The sequence below is a fragment of the Aquarana catesbeiana genome, linkage group LG04 (genome assembly GCF_042186555.1).
Source record: "Aquarana catesbeiana isolate 2022-GZ linkage group LG04, ASM4218655v1, whole genome shotgun sequence".
Lineage (NCBI taxonomy): Eukaryota > Metazoa > Chordata > Amphibia > Anura > Ranidae > Aquarana > Aquarana catesbeiana.
The window spans coordinates 498104073-498120842 of NC_133327.1; the positions used below are offsets into that span (position 1 = coordinate 498104073).

Consider the following 16770-nt stretch of genomic DNA (forward strand, 5'->3'; position numbering starts at 1 on the left):
GTTTTACGAATCTGAGTGGTCACCTTCAAATAGACCTTGACTGCTCTCACCACATCAAGAGAATGTAGTGACTTTCTTCCGCAGAATGAGGTTCTGGAAAAAATGAAGGTAGAACAATATCCTGGTTTAAATGAAAACCTGACACTACCTTCCGTAGGAAATAATCAAATATGGCTCTTTACAAGAAAGAGCAGCCAACTCTGATACTCTTCTTGCAGAAGATATGGCAACCAAAAAAATAATTTCCTTGTCAAAAGGGCCAAGGGAATATCTCGTATTGGCTCAAAAAGGCTGTTTCTGTAATGCCGACAGGACTAAATTCAAGTCCCAAGGATTCAAGGGTGACCTAACTGGAGGATTAATCCACGTTACCCCCTGAATAAAACTACGAACCAGAGAGTGTGAAGTAAGTGGTCCTTGAAAAAACACTGATAAGGCCGACACCTGGCCTTTAATAGTACTCAAAGCCATATGCCTTCCAGACTCTATGACTCTGGAGACCGGCTTCCTAGCATTAACCAAAGTAGAAACTACTGAACCTGACAGCCCACGGTCTTTCAGAATGTGGGTCTCAATAGCCAAACCATTAAATTCAGCGTTTGTAAGGTAGGATGGCATACCGGACCTTGCGAGAGAAGGTCTGGCCGCAGTGGTAGGGTTCATGGGTCCCCTACCGCCATCTTTACGATCTCTGCATACCAAGATCTCCTGGGCCATGCCGGGGCCACAAGAATCACCTCCTTCCCTTCCTGCTTGATCCATGTGAAGAAGGTGCGGAAGCAGCAGAACAGGAAGGAACGCATAGATCAGTGAAAACTGGTCCCACAGAAAAACCAAGGCATCTGGTCCGCATGCCAGCGGATCCTTTGTCCTTGACACAAAGTTATCGATCTTTCTTTTGAACCTGGACGCAAACAGATCCACATCCAGAATTCCCCATCTTTGACATGTTGAATGAAAGATGTCAGGGTGAAGAGACCATTCTCCCGGGAACAACTGTTGGCGACTCAAGTAGTCCGCCTGCCAATTCTCTATTCCCGGAATGAACACTGCCAATAGACAAGGAATGTTGTCTTCTGCCCAGGATAGGATATGATTCACCTCTCTGAGCCGCACGACTTCTCGTGCCCCCTTGGTGATTGATATAGGCCACTGTGGCATTGTCGGATTGGATCCTGACAGGACAATTGCGGAATCTGAGCGTCCAGGCCTTCAGGGCCAGCCGTGCTGCCCGAATCTCTAGAATATTGATGGGAAGATCATTTCTGTTTTGGACCATTTTCCTTGGACAGATGCTTCTTCCGGGACTGCTCCCCAGCCCAGAAGGCTGGCATCTGTTGTCACCACCTTCCAGGTGTCTGGTAGGAAGGACTTTCCTTTCTGAAGATTTTTGGATATCAACCAACTGAGGCTTTGACGCACTTTGGGGGATAAACGTATTGGGAAGTCTAGAGTTTGGACCTTCTTGTTCCAAGTTGGCAGGATACTGTTTTGAAGCAGTCTTGAACGAAACTGCGCATAAGGAACGGCCTCAAATGAAGCTACCATCTTTCCCAACAAACTCATGCAAAGTCGAATAGAAGGATTCTTCTTTGCTTTAACCACCTGAATCAGTTCCATATCGAACTGATCTTTGCCTGGGGCAAGAACACCCTCTTCTGAGCTGTATCTATTATCAGGCCCAAGTACTGCAATCTCCTTGATGGTTTTAAGGAGGATTTCTCTAGGTTGAGAATCAAACCTAGGTAATCCAGGTAGCTGACTGTGGTGACCAAACTCTGGTTTAAGCAGGCTACCGACCGATCTGAGTAGATCGTCTAAAAAAAGCTAGACTCGTTATACCCTGAGCTCTTAATCTGGCTAAAGAAAACGAGGAGACGGGAACTCTCGGAACTCATTGTGGAAGCCACTCATTTGTCTCGACACTGTTCCTGCCAGACCCATGAGAACTGCAAAAGTCTTCCCCCCACTCGAGCGAGCGAGGGCGCCCCTTCATAAGGAGGTTTTAGTATTTTGTTTAGTGGGTTTCCTATACAGGGGCTGCAGTGTTAAGAACAGCTGCAACACCCGACACCCGACGTCCCTGATGGCTCACTTTGACCAGCCATATCACTCTCGGGAGGATGCCATCTTTTTTGAGATGGTTCTAGGCTTCCTAGTGGCTAAGTCTTTCTAGAGCCCTTTTTTGAGGCGTTTTTACCCCCCCCCTTCCGACCATAGCCCGATGCACAAAGCAGAGGTACTACCAGAAGGAACGCATCCACTGCTTGAGCAATAGTCCAGCCCTGCCACTGCTATTAATGCTCAGCCTGATGCAATAGTAAATGTGTCAAAAGGGATGCCTGTGTCACCAAACTTCTTTCATGCCCCTCTTGCTCGTGTCCCTCCGTCAGCTTGCAGCAACAATAATGGTGCTTTTAAAACACACATTCCCACATTGGCCATTGGAGGACGCCAACACTGCACTAAGTCCCGCCCCCTCCGTTGCCTTCGGCTCCCCCTACTCTTTTTAAAAAAGAGCTTTCCCGCGCGAACGCTTGCCTCTGATCCTACAGTATCACTCTAAAAGGGGGAACAAATGGCGAGGAGAGAGCCTGGAAGCTGCCAAGTAGGGCGGCGTGCCAAACGTTTTTTTCCCCATTTTTCTCTTGACGCTCTTCCTCGTGAAGAGGGGGAGAATACAGCACAGGTGGGGGGTGTCTGGTGAGGAGAAAAAACCCCGCCAGACTTACTGGAGGTCTGCTGCTGGCCGGAGAGAAAGGAAGCCCGCTGCTCTGGACACATCGTGATCTTTTGAGGAAGCATGAGAAGGTATGTGCTCCATACAGCCCCCAGTGGTGACACATAGGCACGACAAGACATCCATAAGAAAATTAAAAAATTTCTTAGAAAATTCCACTTACCTTTCCCGCCGCAGGGTTTTATGTGGTAAAACCAACAGACTCAATCTTCACCCTTCACGGTGGGTTCTGTTAAACCTTCAGGAGCCTGACCCTCAGGGAACCCAAAATCTTGGACCTGTAATAGCACCAATAGCAGTAAAACTTTATGGCCTTAATACCAAAAGTACTGGATCCCGGGGTCCAGCTCTCTAAAAAAGAGAAGCATTTACAAGCAAAACCTTGTTCCTTGTCCCGGCTGCATAGCTAGCCCCAGCAAGGATTGCTCCAGTGGAGCTCAGCACAGCACATCTTCACTCGTGACCTACACCTTAGACACTGGCGAAAAAACTGAGGTACTCCCAGTAGTGGGGGGGGGTTATATAGGGAGTGGACTTCTTGTCTTATGGTGTGCAAGTGTCCATCACCTGAAGGTGGCCTATAACCCACATAGTAACTACTATGGCTCTGTGTCCCGTGATGTACGATAAGAAACTCACAATACATACAGCCTGGATAATGGTAATTCACATTATTCTTACTTTCAAATGACTGTTAATCTAGTATGAAACAAGAGCTATGCTGTTAGAATGACTTGCTCAAGAATACTGATCAAATGCAACATTTTCAAACAAATTTTCAAACAAATATCCCCCTTGGCGCCTTTGTGACAACAAACATTCCCATTGATCAACTTATTCCCCCTAGCAGAGGTTTTCTAATCTTCTCATGTAGAGGCCAGGCGATATGAAATCTCTTCCTGAAAATTGTGTTCTCTATAGCTGAGAACTAACTGGACCCTATGGTTGAAAAATCAATCTGATAAAAAAAAGGTATTTGGAAACAAGTCAATATGAGAAAAGTCCAATAAAAACAACAAATCTCCAATAAAACATCTGTATAAGTAGTCTGTATGTGTGTGTGTAATTTTATTAAAAGCTGTGGAATTTTCTAAAAAAAAAGTAACATTTTGCTCTCAGCAGATAGGCAGTCCAAAATAATTTGTGGTACATTATTTTTTTTTTCTGACAAACTGTGCATTCATAAATTAAAAACTAGTTAGCATCTATTCATATCTTGCCCTTTTTGATGTTTGATCTCTTCTGTTTACCATCATTACATTTACCATCTAATTAATAAGCTAACACTGGTAAGAGATGCCATATATCCAGCAACACACTTTAAAAAATAAAGGGAATCTAGTTGATTGTCCATTTGTTTACTACAGAGGTTAGGCGAATTGTGTTAAAATTTCAGCCTGCTGTGAGTGTTTTGTTTTTTTCTTCCATATGACGCTTTATATCCTTAAGGTATAATTTGTTTAATTTATGTTTTTCAGACTGAATGTTGAATGCCGCATCACATTCCAAAGCTATTTTCTCAAAAAATATGCAGGAATTCCTTATAGGCATCAGAATGCCTGTTTATAAAGGCTCTACAACCTACCAAGCTCCCGGCGAAATGCAGGTCATACAAAATAAGGGTTACCTACACATGAGTGGATGTTTGCAGCAAAGAAAAGGTCACTTGACTAAGTGTGAAAATGACTCCAGCTGATGGAAGAAGATTTCCCCTAACTCATATACAGCATTCTAGTTCTGACATCTCAAGCTTTACTAATTCAGAACTAGTATAGGGTATATGGGCTTGGGATACACAGTCAGTTAACTGTGCACAGCTCAGCATTATCTATTGCTTTATTTAAAAAGCAGTAACCAATATAAATGTAAGATTTCACACTTTGCATCGTGTTAGACAATGAAATAACAAACCAATTATACCCAACAGGTTGCTTCATGCAGCACATTACAAACAAACATTTACGCATTCAAGGTATATTTCATATTTATATTCTGAACGCAGAAGCTCAAACACTAGACACAGGGGCCATTCAGAGAATGCTTAGCAATAAAAAAAGCGGAGCTCGACCTTTGAGCGCCATTATGTGAGAAAAGAAGTGGAATAGTCTGCATAGTATGCAACATAGTAAAACATATATAGCATCCTACACGAGTTTAATTCTGCAATTATTTTGGCTAGCAACTTGCTAAGTTCATCCTTTATAATTCTTTTATCTGCCTGGGTAAAAGGACACTAAGGTAAGAAATATAACAAGCCCACACCAGGTTCTGACCTCAGAGGCAACTTTACCAAGAACATAAGTTCACCCCTATCTAAATTAATGAGAAAGAGCCAAATTATTACGTATTTTCCATCTGATTTGGAACCTGAGTCCAAGGGTCAGATATACTCAGTATAACATCTGTGCTAGCTTCAGTTCTTCACTACCAGTTTTGAGACCCTGGGATAAGGACAAAAAAATCCATGGAAAGCACTAGCAATTCAATAGAAATATTAACACACATGCAAGTAGGACTGAACTCAAAAAGTTAATATTTGCCATGTAATAGAGAACATTTAGAATTGGTACTTGTGCCTCAGCAGCAGCTTGAAACACAGATTTTGTCTGAAATTCCTCATGAATAATAGCAGTGCACTTCCTGGTAGGAAATTGTGCTACCTACACACTCATTTGTCTATATACAGTCTCATAGCTGTATATCTGCAGTGTGAGATCTAAGACACTGCTGCCTCTGACTGTTAGTCCTAGGAGATTTGTCAGTGTCACTACTGTAGTGCTCACTGTTCTCCTTGATTGGATGCTCTGACACAAAGAAGAAAAACTCTGCCTCTGTCAAGAGGTCTGCCTCCACAATGAGACACAGTGCAGAACAATGAATAGTAAGGACTAGCCCAACCCAGATGGCTGCCTCCAGACAGAAAGGTAGTACAGAATGAGGAAACAATCAGCTGCAGGTAGACCACAGGCAATATTGTTAACTAGTCCTTTGCCCCGTCTGCCATATTTTGGGCACAGCTTCCAGGAGTTCAGCTCCTCTTTAATTTAAAAAAAAAAAAAATGTACTACTTGGACAGACATTCATCCATTGGAATGTCTGAACTCTACATTGTGAATTTAACGTTATACATGTTCAGTTTCTTTTTGTTCGACAAGTGGGTTGAATAAAAAAAAAATATATATATATATAAAAAAATTTGACAGATCCCCAAATAAAATACAAACACTGTGTGATGCAGAGATCTCTACTGCCACGCTATTGTATTCTGACAGTGGGAAGATTTTTCATGTAAATAATCCATGTATGGGCACCTTAAACAGGATGTTACTTCTTTTGTAATAGATACAAATGTTTATGCCCCCCATAAGCAGCAGTACCAAAAGCTTGGTTGTAATACATGATTAATGCGTAATACCACCAACGTCAGAAAGCAAATGCAAGGTAAAGTTAAAAACAACATGAGAGACACAAACAATATAGTTAAATAAAGCTATTCTTAAAGATTTTATGACGGTACATAATGATACACAGAAATAACCACTTGAAATACAGAAGGAGAGTGAGTCATAAAACACAGGGAGGTGTAAGTAGCGTGAAAATGAGCAGTGATAGACACATGAAGCCACTCTCACTCTGTTATCAAACTACTGCATTCTCTGCAGCTTCTATCCATCACACATCTAAACAATAATTTCTTTCTAAACTCAGTACTTTCCAGAAGCCTGTTTGTAAACAAATCCATTTGCTCTAGGAGCTACTGACAAATTACCGTATATACTCGAGTATATGCTGAGATTTTCAACTCATTTTTTAGGCTGAAATCCCCCCCCCCCAGCTTATACTCGAGTGAGCCATACCTTTCATTACTAAAACAACGTGCGTCTCCCGCTGTGTTATGCATTCTATTCAGCCATCCATTGTAAAAAAGTCCCGCCTCCTCCTCGTCCTTGATAGAGGAACACTGATACAATGCTGGGAAACTATCAGCGTTCTATCACAGACGAGGAGGAGGTGGGGCTTTGTTACAATGGACGCTGTTTTAATAATGAAAGATACGGCTGCAGATGGGCACAGTAAGACTACAAATGGGCACAGTGAGACTACAAATCTGAAATGGGTACAGTGAGACTACAAATGGGCACGGTGAGGCTGCTGATGGGCATTGTTTACCAAGTAGCTGCTGCATTTTCCCACCTTAGGCTTATACTCAAGTCAATATGTTTTCCCAGTTTTTTGTGGTAAAATTAGGTGCCTCGGCTTATATTTGGGTCGGCCTATACTTAAGTATATACGGTGTGTAGTTTTATTTTCAGCACTAGAATTCCCAAAGACAATAAATGTAGATAAACAGGTTTTATTTTTTTTTTCCCCTTGCAAACTAAAATAAATACATTGACAGGCGTTTAAGTTTTAATACAGCTAACACTTTCAATTTTTTTCAAAGACCATCACAAAGTCAAAGCAGCCACATGAGATGTATGAGCCACCCTCTTCTTGGAGTCTAACCCCCAGGGACACTGGACAGGAAATAAAGGGTTTAAGGCACACAAAAAAATATATATATATATTTTTTTACTCATACCTACCTTTAGGACTTGAGAAAGAGGGAGGGAGAAAACATGCAGCACGTATAGCACACCAGCGTGCTCTAAATATTGTGCCTGGCTTAGGGCCCTTTCACACTGGGGCGGGGGCGGCGCTGGTGGTAAAGCGCCGTATTGTAAGCGGCGCTTTACCGTCGGTATGCGCCCGCTAGGGGGGCCGTTTTACCCCCACAAGCAGCCGAGAAAGGGTTAAAAACCACTGCAAAGCCCCTCAGCAGAGGCGCTTTGCCGGCAGTATAGCCGTGCTGCCCCATTGATTTCAATGGGCAGGAGTGGTGAAGGAGCGGTATACACTCCGCTCCTTCACTGCTCTGAAGATGCTGCTAGCAGGACTTTTTTTCCCGTCCTGCTAGCGCACCGCTCCAGTGTGAAAGCCCTCGGGGCTTTCACACTGGAGACAAAGCAGCGGCACTTTCGGGTCGGTTTGCAGGCGCTATTATTAGCACAATAGCGCCTGAAACCGCCCCAGTGTGAAAGGGCCCTTAAAGGAGCATGGCTAAACAGAGTCTAAGCCTGCACACTGTATTCTGTAGTCCTTGTAACCACTCCATAATTACCGTGATATGTGAAAGCCTAACTTACAGAAATCTAAGAAAAAGGTTTTATAGTTAAAATAAAAAAAAATTTTAAAAACAAAAAACATTTGAATGGCATTGGGCTTTTAGAGTGAGATGCATAAATTTCAAGTTACCAGTAATTTTTTTAAACAGGTTGGTATCCATAAATAAGACTCCATACAGCATCTCCAGTTGGGAAAACAATGCTATATAGAAGGCTAAATGAGCATCCTAATTATGGCCACACACATTATAATCAGATTCTCTAACTAGTCAGAGACCACATCACTATTTAACCAGACCGTAAAAGATGACATTGAGTCAGTTATAAAAAAAAAAAAACTTAGGTCAGTAGCTACAAATACTAGCAATATGGTCTTCGAGCGCTTTCTTGATTGTACCACTTCTTTTACCAGCTTTTTTGCTGCCCTGTCCCAACTTTTAAGAGATGTTATTACCTTATTTTCATTTGTAAATAACTAATACTTACCTTATTTTCATTTGTAAATAACTAATACTTTGTACATTATTACATAGTTAGGCAGGTTGAAATAAAACACATCAATCATAGAACAAATAAACGTGAAACTTCCATATTTACAATGCCCGCAGTTGATCCAGAGAAAATAAAAACCCATATGAAGCATTGTCCTGTTTGCTCCAGCAGCGTAAAAAAAAATCTTCCTGATCCTCCAGGAGGCAATTGGATATTCCCTGGATCAACAATCTAATGTTGTTGCCTATAAGACCCCTTTCACACTTGGGCTGCGGTAGCGCTAAAGCTAGTTTTAGTGCTGTTTAAGCTGCCCTTTTTGTCTGCTAGCAGGGTGCTTTTAACCCCCACTAGTGGGGGAAAAGGGGTTAAAAGCGCCCATGTTGCGGTGCTTCCGAAGAGCTTTTCAGACGCTAGACATTCATTTCATTGGGCAGGGTGCTTTGGAGCGCTGCATACAGGACTTTTCCTAACGTCCCGCAAGCGCACCACCCCAGTGTGAAATAAATGCGAGGTGCTTTACAGGCGCTATTTCTAGCGCTAAAACGCCTGAAAAACGCCTCAGTATGAAAGGGACCTAACTGTTAATGTCCAGTTATATTTTGTGCATTTGGGAATGCATCCAGCTTTTTTTTTTAAAGTTGGCCTGAGCAACACCACAAAAAATTTGGGACGCTTTGTGAAGTTTACATAAAAACAGAATGCAAGGATTTGCAAATCTCATTAACTTATATTTTATTCACAATAGAATATAGACAATATATTAAATGCTTCAAAACTAGGAGATGCATCGAATGGAAATTTTGGTGCCAAAACCAAAAATGCAGCATGAACTTGGCTGAAAATCGAAAATGACAGTTTTAAAAATTAATTTTTTTTTTTATATATAAAATTGTATTATATTCGACTTTTTAATTAAGATCATAAATTTAAATGAATTTGTCGGTCATTATTGGCACCTTTAGCGCAAGAAAAGCTCAAGTAAAATGTATCCCTTTAAATTCTATGCATGTCTTCACACTGGTCTGTTGCGCTTCTGTTGTGGTGTTTGCTGAATTTTGGGTTAGTTAAAAAAAAAAAAAAAAAAAAACACACCAAAAACACACTTCCCCATTGAAATGCATTAAATAAGCAGCAAGAACGCATCAATAACGCCCCTGTGTTAGGTTTTTGATGCAATTTTTGAGTCACATGATGTATTTTCATACACACCATAAGCACAGTAAAATCGTGGTAAAATCTCAGCAAAATCGTATGTTTTCAGGCGCCATTATCGACACCTTTTTCTTCTATAAGCAAAATGCCGATAATACAATTTTTGGCTGCCAAAATGTCAGTGCATCTCTATTTAAAACTGTAAAAGAAAGACTTTTTAAAATGGTGTGCTCTTTTATTGCATAACTAAAAAGAATGACATGAATAGAAACAAAAACAAAGAAAGAAAATAAAAACCAAAAAGTTTCAATTATTAGACCTCATGCACACCGGACATTTTTAAAGCTGCCGTTTTTGGCTTCAGACGTTTTTTTCTACAGTCAAACGCTCCAGCATGTTATCCTATGTGCCCATGCACACATAGGCTGTTTGCTTTTGGCTGTTAAAAAAACCCACAAAACTAGTGGGTTCTAGGAGGAGTTTTTCCAGCTGTAAAAACGCTCTAACATCCAAAAACGCTGATAAACGCTCAAAAACACACAGCTCACCGGCGTTTAAAGTTTTGACCCCAATGATGAAAAAAAAAAAAAAAAAGTTAAAAAAACGCAAAGCTACAGGAGTTTTTATAACGTTCTAACATCCAATGTGCATGAGGCCTAATGGTTACAAAAACAAAGAAAAATGAAATCATCAGGAAAATATTAGTTATGGGAAGAAGGAAAGGAGGGGGAGTTGAATAGGGCTGGTTGGGGTAAAATAACGTTTTAAAAATGATCAAGTTTTATCAGAAGGTCCATACTAACACAGCAACTCCTGGATATCACTATGACAGGAGATTGCCAGCAAGTGTGTGGTGTGTGTGTGTGTGTGTGGTGGGGGTGTGTCAGAATGACAGGGTGTACTAGACAAGCAGTGTGCACTTCAATGATTTTTTTTCTTGCATGTGTGTAGAACTCCCAGTGTCCATGACTACTTACATTTTACAAACTAGTAGCCCAAAAACCTTGATAAACAAAAGGCTAGATTAACAAATTGTTAAACATCATTACCACAAGCACAAAACAAAATTCCTGGTCACAAACATGGTTTCACTGACCAAAACTTCCTCTTCAAAATGAATCAGTAAATGAAGAGAGTCTTACCTTCAATTCTTCTCAGTGCTGTCAGGCAGGAGTCCCGGTTTGGGAATTCAAAGGGGCTGTTACAGGTCCGGATAGTGTCACATTCACATTTTCCATTGATAATATTACATCCCGTCACAAAATTTTCATTGCAAGGTTCAAATCCATGTAACTGGTCATCATCCCAATTTTCATCTAAAATATAAAACATATTGATAAATGGAATGATTTCTTCAGGTATACCTTTAACTAGTGAAATCATGGGGATTATTTACGAAAAGCAAATGCACTTTGCACTATTGGATGATAAAATCAGCAGAACTCCCCTCATGTCAGATCTACTCCTCAGATTTACAGTGACTGCACTTCCAAGTGCACTTTCAGTGCAATTTCAAGTGCACTTTGCACTTGTTGTGCAAAGTGGATTTGTCTTTCGTAAATAGCCCCCATTGTTTCTAAATATATTTATATTAATACATTTTGAAAACCGAGAAAAAACAGACACTCTGTTGACTGCAATTATAACGAAGTGTACCATACATGAATAACGAGATACATTTACCTACGGTTCCTACATTATTCTATCATGATCCAGTTAATATAATAAATTGTCTTTGGGAAAACAGCACCATATCCTAAATGAGTTTAAGCCAAACTGATGTTCACCTAAACCCCATAAGAGTTTGAATATTTGGAAGGAAACACTAAGCCTGTGTGAAGACTGTATTTAGAAAAGAACAATAAACTTTCCTAAAATGGTTATTGCTGATATTTTAGAAAAGTCTGTATTGTATGTTTAAAGTATTTAAAGTAGAACTATAGGCAAAACTTTTTTGTTTTTTCATATGGAATAGAGTAAGGGAGGGTTATGACCCCGGTCAAATTTTTTCACCATCTGCGTGTCACGGTCTGGAGTCAGGCTCAGAGGCAAGTAGCTATAGCAGCAGAGCAGATATTCACACAGGCCCCCCTGCTGTTAATACGGGTTCACCTGAGGTGCGGGGTCTAAGCACTAATCGATATCAACCAGAGCTCCTGATGGTGGAGATGGGCTTTTCTGCATGTTAGTACCAGGTTGCGTTCCCCAGGATAGCCCCACAAGGAGGTAAGCAAGCCAAGGTCCAGTAGAAGATATAGCTGGTAGGGATCAAGCAGAAGCGTAGTCGAGAAACAAGCCAAAAGTCAGTAAAAAATACTTGCAGGTTGGGATTCAGCAGAAGTGTAGTCGAGGAACAAGCCAAATGTCAGTAACGAATGGTAGCGAAAATACGGTCGGCAGCAGGAGAGACAGGAGCAAGATATTGGCTGATGAAGGCACAATATTCTGGCGACCAGGATATGCAGAGACATCGCTTAAATCAGGAAGTTCATGGGAGGAGCAAAGAGTTCAAGGTTCAAAGCAAACAAGATTCAAGACAAGATTATTCAAGGAATTGTCTAATGCCCTGTACACACGGTCGGACATTGATCGGACATTCCGACAACAAAATCCATGGATTTTTTCCGACGGATGTTGGCTCAAACTTGTCTTGCATACACACGGTCACACAAAGTTGTCGAAAAATCTGATTGTTCTAAATGCGAGCAGTAGCCAATAGCTTTTGTCTCAATTTATTCTGAGCACGCGTGTGCGTCGGATTTGTGTACACAAGATCGGAATTTACAACAACGGATTTTGTTGTCGGAAAATTTTATAGCAAGCTCTCAAACTTTGTGTGTCGGAAATTCCAATGGAAAATGTGTGATGGAGCCCATACACGGTCCGAATTTCCGACAACAAGGTCCTATCACACATATTCCGTCGGAAAATCCGACCGTGTGTACAGGGCATTAGGAACTGTCCAGCATTCCAGGTGGCTCAGCAAGTAGAGTCACTGCCAGACACAGCAGAGGTCCCAGGTTCAAGCCTAGGTCTTAAAAACTGTGTCACTATCCGTGTTTCACTATAGCCAAACAGGAAGTGAAAAGAAATCCCTGCAAAATAAGGGCGTTTCTTGGGGACCCTCAGGTCACCAGAACTAGTGTCCCTTTTGGAAGATTTGCCCTCTATTTTTCTGGGGACAACCCAAAATTTTGAATTTTCTTTTACTTTCACTTTCAATGAAAATAGTAACAGCACAAATGGAGAGGGTGAATCTCCTAACAGGGGCACAGACAGCCATAAAAACTGACAGATGTTCTAATCCCTCGCCTCTCTATCCAAAACTAAAAAGAATGATTTTGCCTTAAGTTATACTTAAGGCAAATAAATGTATTCAATATACAAAAGGGCTTGTGTAGATGTTCTTCCAAGTGTGCTACTCAAGGTATGCATGTTTGAACACAAAACACAGGATGAGGCTGCATCTTACTTGCTTTGGCTGCAACATGAACGGACCTTAATGAGACCTGCTGCAACCATAGAAACACAAACTAATTCAGGTCAAGTGTGACTTCAGAAAGGCCATCCACAACACACCATTAAAGTAAATGAAGATTTACAAACCTGAATGCAAAAACAATGCCCACCTACACAAGCCATAATAAACACGAGAAAACATGTGAAACATTACTTTTGTTAGCCAAGCAAATCACTTAATTGCAGTGCTTGGCAACAAACACATTTTAGGAGTCCACTGGCTGCTCTGGCAACAAAGAATACAAAAGTGTTTGTTTTGCAACACAGAAACACTAATAAAATAAAAAGAACATTGTAAACATGTTCTACACTTGTGAGTGTGAAGGGTAGTACTTTTTCTTTTACACAACTCTTCCGAATTCCACAAAACAAAAAAAAAACACTAATATACAGGAAAGCAAGAACATCATAGTCACATCTTTACCACCACATCAGTAATGTTTTTCTCAGCAGGATGTATTTTTACTAGTTCCTCTGCAAGAGACAGTCAGAAGAACCAATGCAACTGCAGCTGGTCAACCAAGAAGAATACTGCTGTGGTAACATTTCTCATACATTTCCCAGCAAGGTCATAGTGCAATTCAGACAACTACTACAGGTACCTCACCAAAAAGGGGTTTCAGGAATCTGGAAATATGTAGATCACCATACTTTGAGAACCGTAAGGCCCCTCTCACACATGCAGACCGTTCAGATCCACCTGTCATTTTTTCAGGCGGATCAGAACGGTCGCTCCATACAGCTCTATGGAGCATCGGATGACATGTCCACTGACATCCGATCCGCTCCGCAAAATCCAAATGGATGGATGTCCTATTTTCCATCCATCTGGCGGATCATCCGATACCCCATAGGGTAGAGCGGACCCTCTGACAGGTCCGTCCCTGCACAGAGTGCAGAGACGGACTTGTCATCCGCCGGCTCAGCGGGGATCAATGGAGCGATCCCCACTGAGCAAGCAGAGTAGTAAAAACAGACAGCCCTGTGTGAAAGGGGCCTACGACAATTAAAGTCATGATTAGAAGCCCTGCAAGCTCTCCCTCATAACGATCATGTTTAACTGTAGAATTTAAAAGCCAGTCAGTCCAGTGTAAAGTCGGGTACGCACTAAGAAAATCGGAAGAAAAACTCTGTACGAGGGACGGTTCTTCAATTTTCATATAGAGTGTATACAACTTTCAACATCCGATTCAGACTTTCCAAATGAAAATTTCCGAAGGGACAAACTCCAGATTTTTTTCTAATATGTAAACAGAACGAACGATTTTCGTTCAATGTGTATTTTTTTTGTACGGGAAAAATCAGATACAAAAGACTGTGCATGATCAGAAACAAAAATTAAATAAAATTAACAAAAAAAACCATGCTTTTGTCATACGAGAATTTTCATATATTATTTCCATCCCATGGCTTTAACTTGCTGTGAAACATTGAGGGAAACTGGACAATCAATCGCCCAATTTTCTTATTGTGTGTACCCACCTTTAAAGTGCACAAGCTCCAAACAGCATCAGTTAAAAAAAAGAAAATGTAGACATCTACAACTATTGGGCTTTTAACATAGTCAGCCCTTCTGTAAGAGCCCCTTCACAGTGAGCCGCAGGCAGCGTTAGCGGTAAAGTGACACTAGTTTTAGCGGCGCTTTACCGCTGTTTTAGCGGCGCTATTCGGCCACTAGCAGGGCACTTTTAACCCCAGCTGCTGGCCGAAGAAAGGGTAAATTGCGCTCATGTAGTGCCGCTGCCGAAGAATTTTGCAGGCGCTTCAGCAGCGGTGCCCATTCATTTCAATGGGCAGGGGGGTGGAGGAGCGGGGGGGGTGGAGGAGCAGTGTATACACCGCTCCTCCACCGCCCCAAAGATGCTGCCAGCAGGACTTTTTTTTTTTTTTTTTGTTAAACATCCTGCCAGCGCAGCACCCCAGTGTGAAAGAACTCGGGTTTCACATTGGGCTGTAAAGGGAGGCGTTTTTCACGCCCCTTTACAGGCGCTATTTTTAGCCCTTTGGCGCCTGAAAAACACCTCAATGTGAAAGGGGTCTTTATCTTTCAAGGCTGCCTCCTGTGAATATGTTCATCAGTAGCCTCTCTAGACCAAAGGCCTCACTTTAGATGGGAAAAATGCTAAGGCTATTACTCAAATCTTGGCCATGCTGAAGCATACCTGGCAGCATTATAGACAATGCAGGACAGTTTAGATCTCTAAGACAAAACAAAGATGACAACCATTACCCAAAAAAGAGAGAGACATACAAAACACAGATAATATAAAAAATGTCCTCAGTCATGTCAGAAAAGTGCCAACATACATTGGGAGGATGCGTATGGCATGCAGCCAATATTTCCTGACATCTCCTGGCTCAGCAGTCTTGAAGAAAGTAATATACTGTTTATTTTTTTGTTGGCTTATGGTTATTTTTTTAACCAGCAGAAAACTCAGCACTCTGTTGCACCCACTTCCTAATTACAAATTGTTCACATTTGTCTGATGCAGAGGTACATGTCTGCACAACACACAAAGATTGTTCAGCTGTCAGAACAAAATAAGTCTGGCTGACATTTAGAACTCATTTATACCATCCAAGTTTTAGTGCATTTTACAATGCAAGCAGAATGCATATACAAATGAACCCTCCTTATTCTGTTCAAGATTCATTTCTCCTACCCCAGCATGCTAGAAAAAAAGGTCTGCAAGCTGCATTTTATGCATTGCTTTTTTTTCCTTTTTACAAAGCTCAGCAGCTTAAGCTGAAATTTACACAGAGCAATCGAGTCAGAAAGTAATTCATCCCACTCTCTCCATTCAAGGTTTCAAAACGTGCCTGAAAATATATTACTCCAGCAGTGTTTTCCACATTCCACACTGTATGGGACTTAGCACACCAGCTGTATTAAATGCATAAAGCCACTGCGCAGAATTTGAGGCATTTTTGTCACATAGAAAGGCAAGGTTTGTTCTGGGACACGTTTCCGTATACAGTAAGTGCCGGTTCACACAGGGGCGACTTGTCAGGCGACCTAGCCGCCCTAGCCGCCTGACAAGTCGCCTCCCGTTCTGTACAATGGAACTGTTCTAATATCAGCGACGCAAGTCGCTCCGACTTAGAAAAAGGTTCCTGTACTACTTTGGGGGCGACTTGCATAGACTTCTATACAGAAGTCGTTTTGCAAGTCGCCGTGGAAGTCGTGTGCAGGTCGCCTCGGTTAAGTTTGCTGGGTCGATCAGTGATCAGTCCAAAACAAATTAGGGGTCATTTGAAACCTACACCACTTGTAGACTATTGTCCTTACAGTTGAATGATTGAATTTAAACAATTCGGTGACCATTTCAAATCCCTTTCCATACGGATATCTCACAGTTTAAATATGTTGGGAGTACGCAAGTGAAACCTAAAGAGGCGATAATCACTGGCAACTTGTCCTGAACATCCCGTTCTAATTCTCATGGGTTTGAATTGGGGGAAATCTAGGAGTGTACTTGCATCCATGTGACAAATCTGCATGTCAATTTGTGATTTGTTCAAGTATGTAATCTTTATATCACATTAAAGCCTAATACACACAATTAGAAAATTGTACAACAAAAATATTGCTTTCTAAGCGATTGTATGATGATCTGATCGCTGGTACGTGGCTTGCGAGAGCTGGTCAGGACAAGCCTTGCAAAATTATCGAATGAGATAAGCATGAGAAATGTTCTCGTA

General features: G+C 41.4%; 1 protein-coding gene across 4 annotated transcripts in view; it reads right to left on the reverse strand.

The window, feature by feature from the left end:
- CRIM1 (cysteine rich transmembrane BMP regulator 1) overlaps positions 1 to 16770 on the reverse strand; it is a 1688666-nt gene that overhangs the window by 1529159 nt on the left and 142737 nt on the right. For all 4 annotated transcript variants that reach the window (XM_073627709.1, XM_073627706.1, XM_073627710.1 and 1 more), the window contains exon 2: positions 10692 to 10865. In XM_073627709.1, coding sequence (XP_073483810.1) covers positions 10692 to 10865 — 174 coding nt within the window. The remainder of the gene's footprint in view (positions 1 to 10691; positions 10866 to 16770) is intronic.